At 48.8% G+C, this 17,304-nt stretch overlaps 1 protein-coding gene across 1 annotated transcript in view; it reads right to left on the minus strand.

Annotated features, from left to right (window-relative positions):
- Positions 1-15,579, minus strand: part of BMP3 (bone morphogenetic protein 3) — a 136,857-nt gene extending 121,278 nt beyond the window's left edge. The window contains exon 1 of the mRNA XM_073542992.1: positions 15,072-15,579. Within this exon, the coding sequence (XP_073399093.1) occupies positions 15,072-15,324 (253 nt within the window). The 5' untranslated portion in view covers positions 15,325-15,579. The remainder of the gene's footprint in view (positions 1-15,071) is intronic.
- Between the last annotated feature and the right edge of the window lie 1,725 nt (positions 15,580-17,304).

A 17,304-nucleotide genomic window follows, 5' to 3' on the forward strand; every position in this document is an offset into this window, starting at 1 on the left:
GGACTTTGCTGATTTTAAGGACAGGGCTATTCGGGTCCTGCAGGAATCAACTGACAGCTGTCCAGCGCCCCCTAGGCACCCAGCGATCACCTACCATCAGGAAGCAACATCTTTTCCATCCATCCCTGTGGAGGCTGATGCACAGACTCTGGATAAAGATCGTACAGAAGAGCTGCGTCTTCAGGTCCAGGAGTTGACCAAAGGGATGGCTGCACTTACTAAAACCGTGCAGTCCCTGCAGGTATCCTCCAAAGAAAAGATCCAGCTTGCTTCCAGTCCAGAGGATTTCCCGTGGCTCCGGAGGAGGAGAGCCCCGCCACACCGAAGAAGGAACAATGATCGCTATGACCAGGACGGACGTCCCATCTGTCGTCGCTGCTACAAGGCAGGTCATCTTGCAAGATTTTGTCCTTTAAACGAGCAACCCCTGGGGCAGAGGGCCAACCCCCAGGAGTAGGATCACAACAACCAAGGAACTGGCGAGCCAAGTATGTGGGAAGGAGACCGATCCTTCCTGTGGTGATTGGCAGCATCCCCATGAACGCTTTGCTGGACACTGGCTCCCAGGTGACCACTATGCCCTATATCCTCTACAAGCGGTATTGGGCTGACTCTGAACTCACCCGTGGCCCAACTGATGAACTAACAGTAGTTGCCAGTAATGGTCAGTCTTTGCCGCAGATTGGATGTAAAGAGATTACTGTTAAAGTGGGTTGGGTAGAGCTAAAATCTCAAGGTCTAATAGTTGTGGATATTGATCGACGTGAATGTAATCCCATGATGACTCTTGGTACAAATGTAATAGAAAATTGTCTTTCCGAGGTTATTGTCTTGTTGCATCAGGTGGCTGAGACTGCTGGTTCCAGTGAACAACGAGTCCTGCAGAAGGAAATCATGGCCCTGATGCAAAGACAACAGGTAGAACTCTCTGGCGGAGAAATTGGTAGTGTCAGAGTGAGTGATGCTTTCCCCATTGCAATACCCCCAGATGTGAAATGTTGATTTGGTGTCGGGCAGCCATAGCCTCAGAGGGAAGGATTACCAGGCATTGGTAGAATCAGTATATTCTGATAGCAGGCCCACTGTCCTGACAGCCACAGGGGTGGTTGATGTATGTAAAGGGAGAGTACCTGTACGCCTTTTGAATTGTGGGAAGGAGGAGGCCACGATACCTCGGTACGCCACAGTTGCTAAGCTGCTCACTGTTAATAACAACTCTTTGCAGGCAGCAGAGCCCTTGGTCTCATCCGATCAGGTGGAGGACAATGGCTCTGTGAAGCAGATGGAGGAGTGGTGCCAGCAACTGCAGGTGGGGACTGACTCTACACCTTCATACCAGAAAAATGGGGTTTACAGAGTGACACAAGAATATGAGCGGGTATTCAGTAAACATCCACTAGATTTTGGACAGGCAAAGGGGTTCAACATCATATCCCCACTGAAGATCATCCACCCATTAAAGAAAGGTACAGACCTATACCCCCAATACCAATGTGCTAAGAGTTTGTTGAGAGAGATGAAGGAAGCAGGGGTCATCAGAGACAGTTGTAGCCCCTGGGCAGCTCCAATAGTTTTTGTAAAGAAAAAGGATGGTACCATGAGAATGTGTGTTGATTACAGGAAAATTAACAGCATTACACATAAAGATGCCTACCCATTACCCAGAATTGAAGAGTCATTAGCTGCACTTAAAACTGCTAACTACTTTTCAACCTTGGATCTCACTAGTGGGTATTGGCAGGTTCTCGTGGCAGAGGCAGACAAGGAGAAAACAGCATTTACCACTCCAATGGGTCTCTGTGAGTTCAATTATATTCCATTTGGGCTCTGCACCACCCCAGGAACATTTCAACGGCTGATGGAGTGCTGCCTGGGACACATGAACTTTGAGACAATCCTGTTGTACCTTGATGATGTCATTGTTTTCTCCAAGACTTATGAAGACCATCTAGAGCACCTGGCTGAGGTGTTTGAAGCCTTGTCCAATTTTGGCCAAAAGGTGAAGCCTTCCAAATGCCACCTCCTGAAGCCCAAGGTACAGTACCTCGGTCATGTAGTGAGTGCGGAAGGTGTGGCACCAGATCCTGACAAAGTCACAGTCATCCGGGACTGGTCAAAGCCCAGCAACCTCCATGAAGTACGTCAATTCCTCGGATTGGTAGGCTACTACCGAAGGTTCATCAAGAGCTTCACTGAAATAGCCACTCCTACGCAATATCTCCTGGTGGGGCAGTCCAAGAAAGCCAAACAGAAGAATTCCACATTTGAATGGACTGAGTTGGAAAGGACCTTCACCAGATTGGAGATGGCTCTCACAGGAGATGAAGTTCTGGCCTACCCACATTATGACAAACCCTTTGTGTTGTACACTGAGGCCAGCAACGTGGGACTTGGAGCAGTACTGTCGCAGGTACAGAATGGCAAAGAAAGAGTGATCTCCTACGCCAGCAGGAACCTTCGTCCCACTGAAAGGAACCCAGACAACTACAGTTCCTTCAAGCTGGAGTTCCTCGCCATAGTCTGGGCTGTGACTGAGAGATTCAAGCATTACCTAGCTTCCGCCAAGTTTACCATCTTCACGGACAACAACCCGTTGACTCACTTGGACACTGCAAAACTAGGTGCACTGGAGCAGTGATGGATGTCTCGGCTGTCTAACTACAGTATGAGTTTACCATCAAGTACCGGGCAGGGCACAAGAATGCCAACGCAGATGCGCTGTCCAGAATGCCTAATCTGCCAGATGCAGGAGAAGACCCTGAGGCTCTTGAAGAAATAGAGTTACCTCCCTTCCACCGGCCACTTGCGGCCCAGCGTGCTCAAGGAGTGAGAAACAGACGGTCTGGCTTGAAAGAGGTCACCCTAAATCCATTGCCCCATCATGACTGGGCAGAAACTCAGGATAATGACCCCGCAGTCTGCCTGGTGAAGGAACTGCTGTCACAAGCTGACTCACGCCCAGAGTCGAATGCTTCTGATGAAACCCAGCAGTTGTGGAAGGAAAGAGGTCGGCTGTTCATTTATGAAGGAAAGCTGTGTCGGAGGAGTATCAATGCCCGCACTCATGAGCTGGTTTATCAGGTGATAGTCCCAAAGAGAGAGGCATCAATGGTCCTGAAAGCATACCACAATGGAGCTGGACACTTCGGATGGAAGATGTTGGAAGCATTGCTCCAGGAGAGGTTCTACTGGTTTGGTATGAGGAAAGCCATTGAGAGGTGGTGCTGGGAATATGGACAATGTAACCTGCGCAGAAAGGATTGAGACAGCCAGAGAGCGCCTCTACAGCCAATCATCACCAAACAGCCACTTGAGTTGGTAGCCCTGGACCATGTGAAGCTGGTTCCAAACCGGTCAGGCTACATCTAAACTCTTACCATTGTGGACCACTACTCAAGATTCCTGGTAGTTGTGCCTGTCAAAGATCAAACAGCCAGGACAGCAGCCAGAGCATTCCAACAGCACTTCTGTAGACCACATGGATATCCTGAGCAAGTGCTTACAGACCAAGGTCCCACCTTTGAGGCAGAAGTGTTCCAGGAATTCTGTAACTTGTATGGTTGTAAGAAGATCCGGACAACACAGTATCACCCACAGACCAATGGAATGTGTGAGAAGATGAACCAGGTAGTGATTGACTTGCTGAAGACCTTGCCTTGGAGGAGAGGAATCTGTGGCCAGAAAAGTTGCAAGATCTGGTAGACCTCTACAACCATATTCCAGTGAACTCCACCAACTGTACTCCAGCATACCTAATGAGAGCGAGGCCTGATAAACTGCCTATTGATTTGGACATGGGAGTCCTTATGCCTGAGGTGACATCCCCAGATGCTGACTAGGATACAGAAAGATAGCAACAGTACAGAAGAGTACAAGAATGTGTGGAGAAGAGTTTAGCTCAGGCAAGACAAAAGCAAGAAAGGCACTACAATCAGCATGCACCTGCAGTTCCCTTGTCACCAGGAGAACAAGTCCTCAAGAGGAAAAGAAGACTGCATAAGCTGGATGATCAATGGGAAGCTGAACCTTATACCATTCTGCCCTCAAACTTTGACAATGCCAAGGTGTGCCTTATTAGTAAAGATGGAGGAGAAACATCAACAGCAGTATCAAGAGATCATTTGAAATTATGCCCTGATCAGCTAAAAGAAAGAATGGAAGAAAAAGATAACATCCAACCCATAGAAGAGAAGGTCAGCACCATACTTGGAGAATTTCCTGCAAATTGGACTAAAGTAAATGATGCAATAGTGGTGCCAGTGTTGACATTTCCCCAATTGGAAGCACAGGAAGAAGTGACTCAAGAAAATCCTGAAGATCAGGAAAATCAGGCAGCAGATGCCACACCAGCAGTGGAGCCAGAGAACCCTCGCCCTGCCAGTGGTGAACCTGTTGTGCCCATGGTGAGTCTAAGAGTTCACAGACAATCTAGTATCACTGTGTTACATAGAACCACCAGTAGTGTATCCAGTACATAACCCAGTACACCAGCATTACGCAAGTCTACCCGTACCACACAAGGTATACCACCCATCAGATATCGTATCTAGCTAAGTTTATGTAAATGTTGAAATTGTGTATATATGTAACTGTTTTCAAGTTTTGTGCCTACAGGTAACCTGTAAGAGTTTCCTTTGGAATTGACCAGTTTTGTTTTATGGACATTGTACCACAGGACTTGTGTGGTCACCAACTTGTATATAGTTTACCATTTGCCCAGGAATGGACCATGTCATCATAGGACTATTTTTGGAGCTCTTGGTTTTTTGTAAAATTTTTCCCTTTTTACAAATCTTGTACAATTATAATTGTTCACATTGTCTAACTGTTTATATGTTTTTCATGTTTTGCTCAGCCCAGGAGTGCTGACTTGCACTAGGGGGGAATGTGGTGCCCCCAGGAGTATGGCCGCCACAGTGGCTTTGCCTTCCTCTAGGAAGCAGTGAGGGGGTCTCTCTGGCAGTTAACCTATACATGCAACACAGTTCCACTCCAGGCCAGCAGGGGGGACTCTGAACCGGATTTGAAGGGAGGAGTGCTCTCTGAGGGTCAAGAGGAAGGAGTGGTCAATTAGTGTGAGGAGGTCCATGTGTGCAGACGTGTGGAGAGAAGTTGGAGGTTGAGCTGAGGAAGGAGAGCTCCCTCACAGTGAGAGCGCATGAACTGGAGCCTGGTCTCCACGGTTGTACGGATACTAACGGTCCTGAAACAGAAACCAGAGGAGTAGGAGGCTGTAAATGCCCTACTCTCATCACAGACTCGGAGGCACAACAGCACGGAGTAAGCCAAGAGAGGAATACGGCTACAGCTGTCTGCTATACGAGGAGTGCTAGTAGAAGAGAATTAGGAGGAACTTCAGTGTAACTCAGTACTAGGAGTACTTCATTCAAATAAGCACTAGGAAGGAGACTGCACAGCCCTTCTGCGGAGAGAGAATCCTGAGCTGCTTCCAGGCTAGCCTGCTCCAGTACCATCTGTAATGAGGACCCTGGACTGCATTTATCAAGTAAAGGTACAGAAACTGCACTCCGCTGTGTCTTTGTCTGCTTCCTACCCTTCCGGCACTGCTACATCCCAGTGCCAACCACATCTACACTGCCCTGGGATTACAGCTTCACCTGTGGGGAGCTTTTACATCTCTGCTGCACCATATTATCAGTCCCAGTGGATCTGCATGCAGCGTCGGCTTAACATCTCACTTGCCGAACACCACAGGTGGCGTCACAAACTATTTCATTAACTATAATCCACCACTCAACTTCCCCTATTAATTGGGCACCCTGGGACACGGACCGGGACACCGCTGCTGTGACACATCCCGCCGACACCGGCCCGGTACCAAGTACTCCACAGCCCTGGGAGGGCGACCCATACTAGCTTTTTCTTAACTCCTTCACGACCATGTAATTTTCTGCTTCTGCGCTTTTGTTTTTTTCTCCCTTTCTTCCCAGAGCCATAACTTTTTTATTTTTCCATCAATATAGCTATATGAGGAAATGTTTTTTACGGAACTAGTTGTACTTTTGAATGACACCATTGATATTTCCACATTGGGTACTGGATAATGGGAAACAAAATTCTAAGTCCAGCGAAATTGCCAAAAAAAGAAAAAAAGACAGCATGAGTACGCAGATACCAAAAATTTATAGGTTCGTTTTCATTTAGGTGGTTAAAAAAAAAGTCTGGAATTTGTAGAAAAAAAAAATTTGCTAATGTCGCCATTTTCCAAAACCAGTGCGTCTCCATTTTTCGGGATCTGGGACTGGGTGCGAGCTTATTTTTTTTACCCTGAGCTGTTGTCTTTATTGATACACTATTGAGGTAGATACGATCGTCCGTTATTGAATATTATTGCAATGCTGCCAAAAAATACATAATTCTGGCATTACAATTTTTTTCTCGTTATACCACTTACCGATCGGAATAATTTACTATACTGTATATTTTGATACATCGGAGATTTCTGAACACAGAGATACAAAATAAGAGTATTTTTAATGTTTTTACCCTTAAAAGGAGGGTGATTTGAACTTGTGTTTTTTTATTTTTCTAATATTTTTTAAAACTTTTTTTTTTACTTTTTACTGACTTCAATAGTCCCCTTAAAATACTTGATGCTGCGATCATCCAATTGCCTGTGCTACACTGCTACTTGTATGTGTAGCAAAAATTGATCACCTACGAATGTCGGCTATGAGCTGGCGTTCTTTGGAGATTCACAGTGACAGTCACGGGGATCATCTGCAGACATGACAACCCATCGACGCCGTGCGATCATGTGACAGGGGCACCGATGGGCAGGATTTGTGACGCGCTTCTGGCCGGCAAATGTTAAATACTTTTGTCAGTGATTGACAAAGGCTGATAGAGGCACTTGATGGCTAATTAAATCAAGATGAAGGCTAAGCGCCAGAGCCCGCATCAAAGGCAGGGAAACGAGCTTTGACATACCTATACGTCAAAGGTGGTGAAAGGGTTAAAGACACAAGTTCACTATGATGGTAGATTTCATTCTTCAATAGAGCTAATTTTCACACTTTTCTAACATTAAGCATACCCTATAAGACTCCATACTACTTCCCCCAGTATTGCCTCTGTAGATAATCAGTTTACAATGAACAGGGAGAAAGCAAGGGTCCCATCAAATCATTAGAAGATATAAATATTGCAAATTGACCACTGAAATCAGTAGGCATTGATTGTTTTCAATAGATAGTCATGCTTTTCCATTGACAGTAGCTTAGAGCATATACAAAACTTTGTGTAGAAAGCTAGATAAACTGCCCACAATAAAAGCCACATAGAAGGTCGCTCTTCCCTCCTGTCATACTGTCCTTCTATATAGGGCAATGATTGCCTGAACAATGATTTGTGTTGTTAACATTCCTTCCTGATCCTGCTTCGTGTAAATTTGCCTGCAATTAAACAACAAATTATAGACACAGCTTTTGAAATCTGTCAGTAGAATCAACCCTCCTAAGCCGCCTATATGGTCATAGGAAGTTGAATAAAATGGTAAATTAATATCTGTGATCTGATGTCTTATTTCAGATCCATGTTTCTACTATATATAAATGAGCTGTTACGATCTATGGGCTGGACAAAGATCTACTTGGGAATCGGCCTCCAGAGGAAATTTTAGGGGGCATTACCAGTGTGAGACATGTAATGACTGACAATCTGCTCTCGTGATCTACATGTCTCATGAGCTACGTGCCTTGGTAGATAGCTTAAAAGGGTTGATCCTACTGACAGAATCCTTTTTAATGGCCAAAAGTTCTTGTTTTGGTACCACATTCCCTCGAATAAACAAGATATGTGTTTCTTACAAAACTGTGGTGTGCTACAGGAGGGAGATTGAATGACTGATACGACTCCCCACCATAATTACATGAGAATCAGAGTAATCAATTGGAGGTAGACTTCCTTTAAGGCCCTGTCACACTAAGCGATATCGCTAGCAATATCGCTATAACGTCACTGGTTTTTGTGATGTTATAGCGATATCGCTATGTCTGATACTTACCTCCGACCGCTCCCCCGCTGGTTATCGCTGATCGCGCGAGAGCGTCCAGGGCCGTTTCTCGTCGTCAGCTTCCTGCTGGGCTTCCTGTGGCGCCGCGTGGAGGCGGGCGGATGTCAGGATCGCCTCATCTGACAGGTAAGCAACGACCCCCGACCCCTGCTATGTCGCTGGTGAGATCTGCCTGTGTGGCAGCTCACTAGCGACCTCTTAGCGATGCACCAGCGATCCTGACCGGGTCACATCGCTGGTCGGGATCGCTGGTGCATCGCTAAGTGTGACAATACCTTTAGAGTTGACTGCTGCCCATGTAAATAAAAAACCTCTTCACTACAATATTGTCAGCATCACAATGACTACAGGGGATGTGCTACCGAAAAACAGTAAAGGTGCGTTTCGTTTGTTATTTTATCGGTGCCCAAATTTAAATGGGGGGAAACGATTGGGAACAAATGTCGACAATCGAACCATATAAAAGGTCCTTTATCTTGAATTTATCTTTGAGAAGTGTGCCATCTATTTATTGTCCTGACCACACACCATTTTTTCCACCATTTCATGAAATACTAGGACATTATTTGTCCACGGAAATAAAGAAGCGAGTCTTAAGAGTATGGACCTTATTTAATTATTTGTTACTCATCATAAGGTTTTCATATGTTTGGTCAGCTTAAAGTTGATCTGTCTCTCCCCTTTTGAGTTCCTACTGAAGACAGTGAAAAATGTAATGACCAATAAAGTGATTTCTATTGCTGACACTTAGACTGAAATTGCTTGTGTACCATTTCAATTGTTGCACTTTTTCAAAAGAAATGTTAGGTGAAAGGATAATAGTAAGTGCAGCCCTTACAGCAGTGTTCCCCAACTCTGGTCCTCAAGAGCCACCAGCAGGTCATGTTTTTGGATTTCCCTAGTATTGCCAAGGTGATAATGGCATAACCCGCACAGGTAAGAATTCCATCACTTGTACAATAATACTAAGGAAATCCTGAAAACATGACCTGTTGGTGACTTTTGAGGATCACAAAGATAAAGGTTTTGAGATTCTGTGAACATCTGATGAAAAAAAAAAAAAAGGTTCATGTAAAAGGTGCAGTATTTGAGGAATAGTAAATGGCTATAGATCAGTGAAGGCCTCATTCACATGTCAGTTTGAGTTTTACAAGGGATTTTCATCAGTCATGAGATTTTCATCAGAGTTTGCTCAGAGGTTCATCAGCTTTTCTTTGATGGGGAAGAACAGCTTCTCCAGCACCTGAAATCTATCAGACTGTTAAAATCGGACAGTACACGGATGACACCTGAGTGCTATCCAGTATTTTCAAAGACCCGGAAAACTGCCTTTGCAGATTTTCATTAGACACTCAGATCAATATTGGACGTATTTTTGTGATTTTGCACGGTCCGAGGAAAAACATTGGACATGTGAACATCCCCATGAACTTTCATAGATATAAAAGGTATCCATGAAAACATCTGAATGATTCCTAAGAAACCAACGTGATTTTTTTTTAGTACCAATTTGCCAAACAACTACCAGTAGTAGAGGTTCCTTAGACCCTGGCATTTATCAATCCCCGATCTGGAGGATCACAAAACCTTAGATAATTCCCACAAGAACACAAGCAGAAGCACTGTATACAGAAAACATTTACAGAAAACACAAATTTTCAATGACTAAATGGATAGAAAATGAACAAATTACATTGGATGCCATTTCTGCAGCGACAGAGCACAACTCTCCCTTCCTTCCTTTAGGCTACAAGACTTAATACCCAAAGAGCATAAACTTAAATCTTCAAGTCTTGATTACGCATCAACTCTGAGTGCCAAAATCCCAAGTTAATGACCGCATAGGCTGAGGTGTATACGTTATAATTAATTTACATTGCATGGACTGGATATCGTGCCTGCCTGTCTAACACTTTTCTCACTGCCAAAACATCTGAAGGAGTTTGCAAGTATCCCAGATGTCTGGCTTCTAATTAAGAAAGGCATCTTTAGAAAGTCCTAAGAACATCCAAGTTGATGTGGAGATAATCCACCGTTAAAATACAAATTACATAAAGGTAATAAAGCGCAATTAACAAAGTGAATTATTCTGCACTGGATCACTGTGTACAATAGGAGGATGGGGAGCAAAAGTATGTCCCAGTGGTGTTTTTACCCAGGTGTTGCCCTTTCCAGCTCTCTGCTGTTTACTCTGGCGGAGAATGGATTAATGTAATTAACTCCACACTCTCTTCGCTGCCAAAGGTGTGATCAAAACACAACACAGCATCGCTTCATCACAATCTGCACTTTTACGCAGACGCTGCAGATTTTTCTGCTGTGAAAAGATAAATGGATGTCTGAAATGTGAGAGAACTTTTTATATAAGCTGGGGTTTCTGCTGCTGTCTGGAGAGGGCACTTAGAGCACCGCTGGGTATGCACCTGCTCAGCAGCACTTTACAAGCCCCGCATTGCTGACTTCAGATTTGTTCAACATGCCTCCTGGTCTTGTTCCCCATAAGTGTTCCCTGCTGCGTAAACAGAGACCAAACGAAAAAACGTAACTACAAAGTGCTCACGCACATTAACCTCTTCCTCCCTGGATGCAGCGTACACGTCACCTCCTTCCATATGAAAAGCCGGCCTTGAGATGGAATTGCGTGGAATAAATAGCGATGCATTGACATTGTGCCAAATATGCTGTCAAGATGCTTCATCTCCAGTTATCATAAGAAACACATGCTGGCAAGCATTCCACTTATTCTGTGAATGTCAGCAGAGGAAGGCAAATAAACACCACTGTGACAGTGCAACAACATACCCTACCATGGCGGGTTTAGAGATATGTAACCCGGTGCCCACATGTCCACACACTGGCAGATACAGAAAGAAGTGGGCCCCTCTGAAAGAACATTAGAAGGGCTCTTTGCAGCCCAATAGATAATTATAATGCACAGTTCTATCTGTCTTTGAGTTGAAAGTTGTCCCCTTACCTCTTGGGCCCCTGATTGCACCTCTGTGTCCCACCCCTGGGTTCCTACAGAGCACTTAACTCCTGGTGGCTTGAGAATAGCACTCTGGGTGCATCAGCTTCCTCAGGCTCGTTACACCAGTTAAACTTTTGATCCATTTTTCTATTTATTGTGCTTAGTCACTGCTGATTGACATGAAGTCAAATCCTTGTATTTTCACTGACCCTGACACTGAGTCACCCATGAAGATCATAGCTGGCTAATTCTGAAAAGCTGTCTTCTGCCATCACAGATTTAACATGTGTGTGTGCAAACTGATATAGGCACCCGTATAGAGCGTTCATGGAAAATCATGTTAAAATTAAAATATAAGCATGTTTTTACTCAGCTTTATTAAATATTGTTATATGCTTACTAAATATTATTATCAGTTTGCTACATTGTAATAGACCTAATATGTTTCATCCTGCTATTATTGGACTGGTAAATTCTCCTGGAATTGTTCTCTAGAGCGTCAGGGGAAAGATCATGACGCTTCTTTATTGTCAGCAGGATGTCTTATGACAGGTAATGTCTCCATCATCGATTACTTACTTCTCTGTGTTTATATGTCACCAACATACTCAGCGGTGCTGTATAGAGACTGCCATCACTTCAGTTCCCGTTTCCAGAGGGGATGACAATATAATTTCCCTATATCTGACACAAGTACATTTTGGAGTAAGTGTAGGTGCAAACCATGCTAACAGGGAGAACTCCACACAAATGCAAGGGGCACCTACACTCGCCATTCTAATGGATGAGAAACCGCTAAGAAAACCTAGCACATCTCAGCAGAGGTCTGCAACTAAGGGCTGGTAAAAATCGGACAGCACGCTGACCAACGTAAATCTATAGGCAGGTCAGATGCCCATTTGTCCATGTGAAAAAGAATCGCACCATACACTATTCTCTTCCATATTTCAGATGAGACTCACCTATACAAGTCTATGGGTGCACAAAAAATAAATTGGATCTCACATGAATAATCTATTTTGCATTATTAATAACCTAGGAAACTGTTTGATCATGCATATTATAAAATATTGATGTACAAATATGGATGGCACAAAAATGTAAAACACGTATATTCGGATGACGCATGGATGACAATACGGAAATAAATTGTCAAGGTTTTGGGGTTCAAAATCGGTTGATTTTTCATACCCTCGTCTGACACTGACCTTAAGGTGTAATAATGTACCATACATATGTTAGAATATAACATAGCTGTGATCAGCTCCATCACACTATGGTATCATCACTAAATGCCACGGCACAGACATTTCTCCAGAATCAATAATTCCCATTGATTCCTGAAGAAGTTTTCCACCCCAGGAGAGCCCATATATCATGAAGTCTCCATAGTGTTGCTCAATGGATTTCTGTCCTCTTACTATGGTACCTGGTGACTGCCCTGATTGCCCCACTGATATCAGGCTGGCCTCCCTGTTTGTAACATGGACAGATGCCTTCTGGGGAAGTAAGGATCCTAGCTGTGAGGACCACTGTCCTATGTGTTCCTTGATGGGACAATTAATCTTACATCATATTTCTGACAATAAGAATCTACAATCACAGTACAATCCATCATCATCGATGTTATTGATTACCATTCCATCGTCAGTAATCAGTGACCAACAATGATCCGATTTCAATCCTAATATCAGACAATTCTAGTATTCCAGCATTACACATGGCAGCAGCCGGTCAGCATGATGGAGTAGCCGGTCAGCAGGAGGGAGCAGCCGGTCAGCAGGAGGGAGTAGCCGGTCAGCTGGAGGGGGCAGCCAATCAGCAGAAGGAATCAGCCGGTCAGCTGGAGAGGGCAGACAATCAGCAGAAGGAAGCAGCTGGTCATCTGGAGGGTGCAGCCAGTCAGCAAAAGAAAGCAGCAGGTCAGCTGGAGTTGGCAGCCAGTCAGCAAAAGGAAGCAGCCGGTCAGCTGGAGACAGCAGCGGGTCAGCCGGAGGGAGCAGCCGGTCAGCTGGAGGGAGCAGCCAGTCAGCAGAAGAAAGCAGCCGGTCAACTGGAGGTAGCAGCCGGTCAGCAGGAGGGAGCAGCCGGTCAGCAGGAGGGAGCAGCCGGTCAGCAGGAGGGAGCAGCCGGTCAGCAGGAGGGAGCAGCCGGTCAGCAGGAGGGAGCAGCAGGTCAGCAGGAGGGAGCAGCAGGTCAGCTGGAGGGGGCAGCCAATCAGCAGAAGGAATCAGCCGGTCAGCTGGAGAGGGCAGACAATCAGCAGAAGGAAGCAGCTGGTCATCTGGAGGGCGCAGCCAGTCAGCAAAAGAAAGCAGCAGGTCAGCTGGAGTTGGCAGCCAGTCAGCAAAAGGAAGCAGCCGGTCAGCCGGAGGGAGCAGCCGGTCAGCTGGAGGGAGCAGCCAGTCAGCAGAAGAAAGCAGCCGGTCAACTGGAGGTAGCAGCCGGTCAGCAGGAGGGAGCAGCAGGTCAGCTGGAGGGAGCAGCAGGTCAGCTGGAGGGAGCAGCAGGTCAGCTGGAGGGAGCAGCAGGTCAGCTGGAGGGAGCAACCAGTCAGCAGGAGGGAGAAGCCGGTCAGCAGGAGGGGGCAGCCAGTCAGCAGAAAAAAAAGCAGTCGTTCAGCTGGAGGTAGCAGCCGGACAGCTGGAGGGGGCAGTCGGTCAGCAGAAGGGAGCAGCCGGTCAGCTGGAGGAAGCAGCCGGTCAGCAGCAGGAGGGAGCAGCCGGTCAGCAGCAGGAGGGAGCAGCCAGTCAGCAGCAGGAGGGAGCAGCCAGTCAGCAGCAGGAGGGAGCAGCCAGTCAGCAGCAGGAGGGAGCAGCCGGTCAGCAGCAGGAGGGAGCAGCCGGTCAGCAGCAGGAGGGACCAGCCGGTCAGCAGCAGGAGGGACAAGACGGTCAGCTGGAGGGAGCGGCCGGTCAGCAGGAGTGATAAGCCGGTCAGCAGGAGTGATAAGCCGGTCAGCAGGAGGGGGCATCCAGTCAGCAGAAACAAAGCAGCCGTTCAGCAGGAGGGGGCAGTCGGTCAGCAGGAGGGAGCAGTCGGTCAGCAGGAGGGAGCAGCCTGTCAAGTGGAGGGAGCAGCCGGTCAAGTGGAGGGAGCAGCCGGTCAAGTGGAGGGAGCAGCCGGTCAAGTGGAGGGAGCAGCCGGTCAAGTGGAGGGAGCAGCCGGTCAAGTGGAGGGAGCAGCCGGTCAAGTGGAGGGAGTAGCCGGTCAGGTGGAGGAAGCAGCCGGTCAGGTGGAGGAAGCAGCCGGTCAGGTGGAGGGAGAAGCCGGTCAGGTGGAGGGAGAAGCCGGTCAGGTGGAGGGAGAAGCCGGTCAGGTGGAGGGAGAAGCCGGTCAGCTGGAAGGACCAGCCGGTCAGCTGGAAGGACCAGCCGGTCAGCAGGAGGGAGTAGCCTGGCAGGTGGAGGGAGAAGCCGGGCAGGTGGAGGGAGAAGCCGGTCAGCTGGAGGGAGCAGCCGGTCAGCTGGAGGGAGCAGCCGGTCAGCTGGAGGGAGCAGCCGGTCAGCTGGAGGGAGCAGCCGGTCAGCTGGAGGGAGCAGCCGGTCAGGTGGAGGGAGCAGCCGGTCAGGTGGAAGGTCCAGCCAGTCAGCTGGAAGGACCAGCCGGTCAGCAGGAGGGAGTAGCCTGGCAGGTGGAGGGAGAAGCCGGGCAGGTGGAGGGAGAAGCCGGGCAGGTGGAGGGAGAAGCCGGTCAGGTGGAGGGAGAAGCCGGTCAGCTGGAAGGACCAGCCAGTCAGCTGGAAGGACCAGCCGGTCAGCAGGAGGGAGTAGCCGGGCAGGAGGTGGGAGAAGCCGGGCAGGTGGAGGGAGCAGCCGGGCAGGTGGAGGGAGAAGCCGGGCAGGTGGAGGGAGCAGCCGGGCAGGTGGAGGGAGCAGCCGAGCAGGTGGAGGGAGAAGCCGGGCAGGTGGAGGGAGAAGCCGGGCAGGTGGAGGGAGCAGCCGGGCAGGTGGAGGGAGAAGCCGGGCAGGTGGAGGGAGAAGCCGGGCAGGTGGAGGGAGAAGCCGGGCAGGTGGAGGGGGCAGCATGCACGGGGCATCATGTGGGCACAGAGCACAGGCTACTCACCGGGCAGGGCTCGGAAGCTCCTCACTGTATTCCCGTTGTGCAGGGGCAGCTGGTGCCTGGCAGCGTCTGTGCTCCACACTCCATCGCCTCGGTACCTGTCATAGAGTCTGAGCATGTGCTCCGATACCGTGTCCCCCACTGGCAGCACGGCTTCTTCGTGCCTCTGCTGTGCCCCGGTGTCAGCGCTCTTCATGTCAGCCAGACACAGGTATCCCAGCCACAGCAAGAGCCAGAGAGGACGTCCCGCGGCCATGTCACACGGCAGGTGCTTAATATATCACTACAGCAAATTACTTTATTGTTTTACAATCCACGGAAATCGTATGGAGCGGCAGACGTGAGAGGAGTGGTCGTGGCGACGATGTCGGTGATGTGCGCACGAAGCTGTCGGTGACAAGCACTCCCGTTCTCCACAGTTAGGACTGCTGTGAGGAGCTGCGCTGCCGGAGTTTTGTGTGTGAGCTCAGGGCTGATCCTAGCACACAGCCAATGGCGGGACTCCGGCTCTGACCAACCTGCGGTGTGGCGAGCCAGCACAATGTGTACTCCGCTCCTGTCATTGCTGACGCTCCGTTACCTCAGCACCACCTCATGTGTCTTGTCAGCTGGATGCAGAAAAGCGTGAGGGGGATGACAAGGGTGGCAATGTGCACTGTTGTGAGGGAATGGCCGGGGTGGCATATGTGCACTGTTGTGAGGGAATGGCCGGGGTGGCATATGTGCACTGTTGTGAGGGAATGGCAGGGGTGGTTATATGTGCACTATTGTGAGGGAATGGCTGGGTGGCATGGCACTGTTGTGAGGGAGTGGCCGGGGTGGCATATGTGCACTGTTGTGAGGGAATGGCCGGGGTGGCATATGTGCACTGTTGTGAGGGAATGGCCGGGGTGGCATATGTGCACTGTTGTGAGGGAATGGCCGGGGTGGCATATGTGCACTGTTGTGAGGGAATGGCCGGGGTGGCATATGTGCACTGTTGTGAGGGACTGGCAGGGGTGGTTTATGTGCACTGTTGTGAGGGAATGGCTGGGGTGGCATGGCACTGTTGTGAGGGAATGGCCGGGGTGGCATATGTGCACTGTTGTGAGGGAATGGCCGGGGTGGTATATGTGCACTGTTGTGAGGGAATGGCTGGGGTGGTTATATGTGCACTGTTGTGAGGGAATGGCTGGGGTGGCATGGCACTGTTGTGAGGGAATGGCCAGGGTGGCATATGTGCACTGTTGTGAGGGAATGGCCGGGGTGGCATATGTGCACTGTTGTGAGGGAATGGCCGGGGTGGTATATGTGCACTGTTGTGAGGGAATGACTGGTGTGGTTATATGTGCACTGTTGTGAGGGAATGGCCGGGGTGGTATATGTGCACGGTTGTGAGGGAATGGTCGGGGTGGCAATGTGCACGGTTGTGAGGGAATGGCCGGGGTGGCATATGTGCACTGTTGTGAGGGAATGGCCGGGGTGGTATATGTGCACTGTTGTGAGGGAATGGCTGGGGTGGTTATATGTGCACTGTTGTGAGGGAATGGCTGGGGTGGCATGGCACTGTTGTGAGGGAATGGCCAGGGTGGCATATGTGCACTGTTGTGAGGGAATGGCCGGGGTGGCATATGTGCACTGTTGTGAGGGAATGGCCGGGGTGGCATATGTGCACTGTTGTGAGGGAATGGCCGGGGTGGTATATGTGCACTGTTGTGAGGGAATGGCTGGGGTGGTTATATGTGCACTGTTGTGAGGGAATGGCTGGGGTGGTATATGTGCACGGTTGTGAGAGAATGGCGGGGGTGGCAATGTGCACGGTTGTGAGGGAATGGCGGGGGTGGCATATGTGCACTGTTGTGAGGGAATGGCCGGGGTGGTATATGTGCACTGTTGTGAGGGAATGGCTGGGGTGGTTATATGTGCACGGTTGTGAGGGAATGGCCGGGGTGGCATATCTGCACTGTTGTGAGGGAATGGCTGGGGTGGCATGGCACTGTTGTGAGGGAATGGCCGGGGTGGCATATGTGCACTGTTGTGAGGGAATGGCCGGGGTGGTTATATGTGCACGGTTGTGAGGGAATGGCCGGGGTGGTATATGTGCACTGTTGTGAGGGAATGGCTGGGGTGGTTATATGTGCACGGTTGTGAGGGAATGGCCGGGGTGGCATATCTGCACTGTTGTGAGGGAATGGCTGGGGTGGTTATATGTGCACTGTTGTGAGGGAATGGCCGGGGTGGTATATGTGCACTGTTG

This window comes from Dendrobates tinctorius, unplaced genomic scaffold (genome assembly GCF_039654945.1).
Source record: "Dendrobates tinctorius isolate UK_male_01 unplaced genomic scaffold, ASM3965494v1 ptg000011l, whole genome shotgun sequence".
Lineage (NCBI taxonomy): Eukaryota > Metazoa > Chordata > Amphibia > Anura > Dendrobatidae > Dendrobates > Dendrobates tinctorius.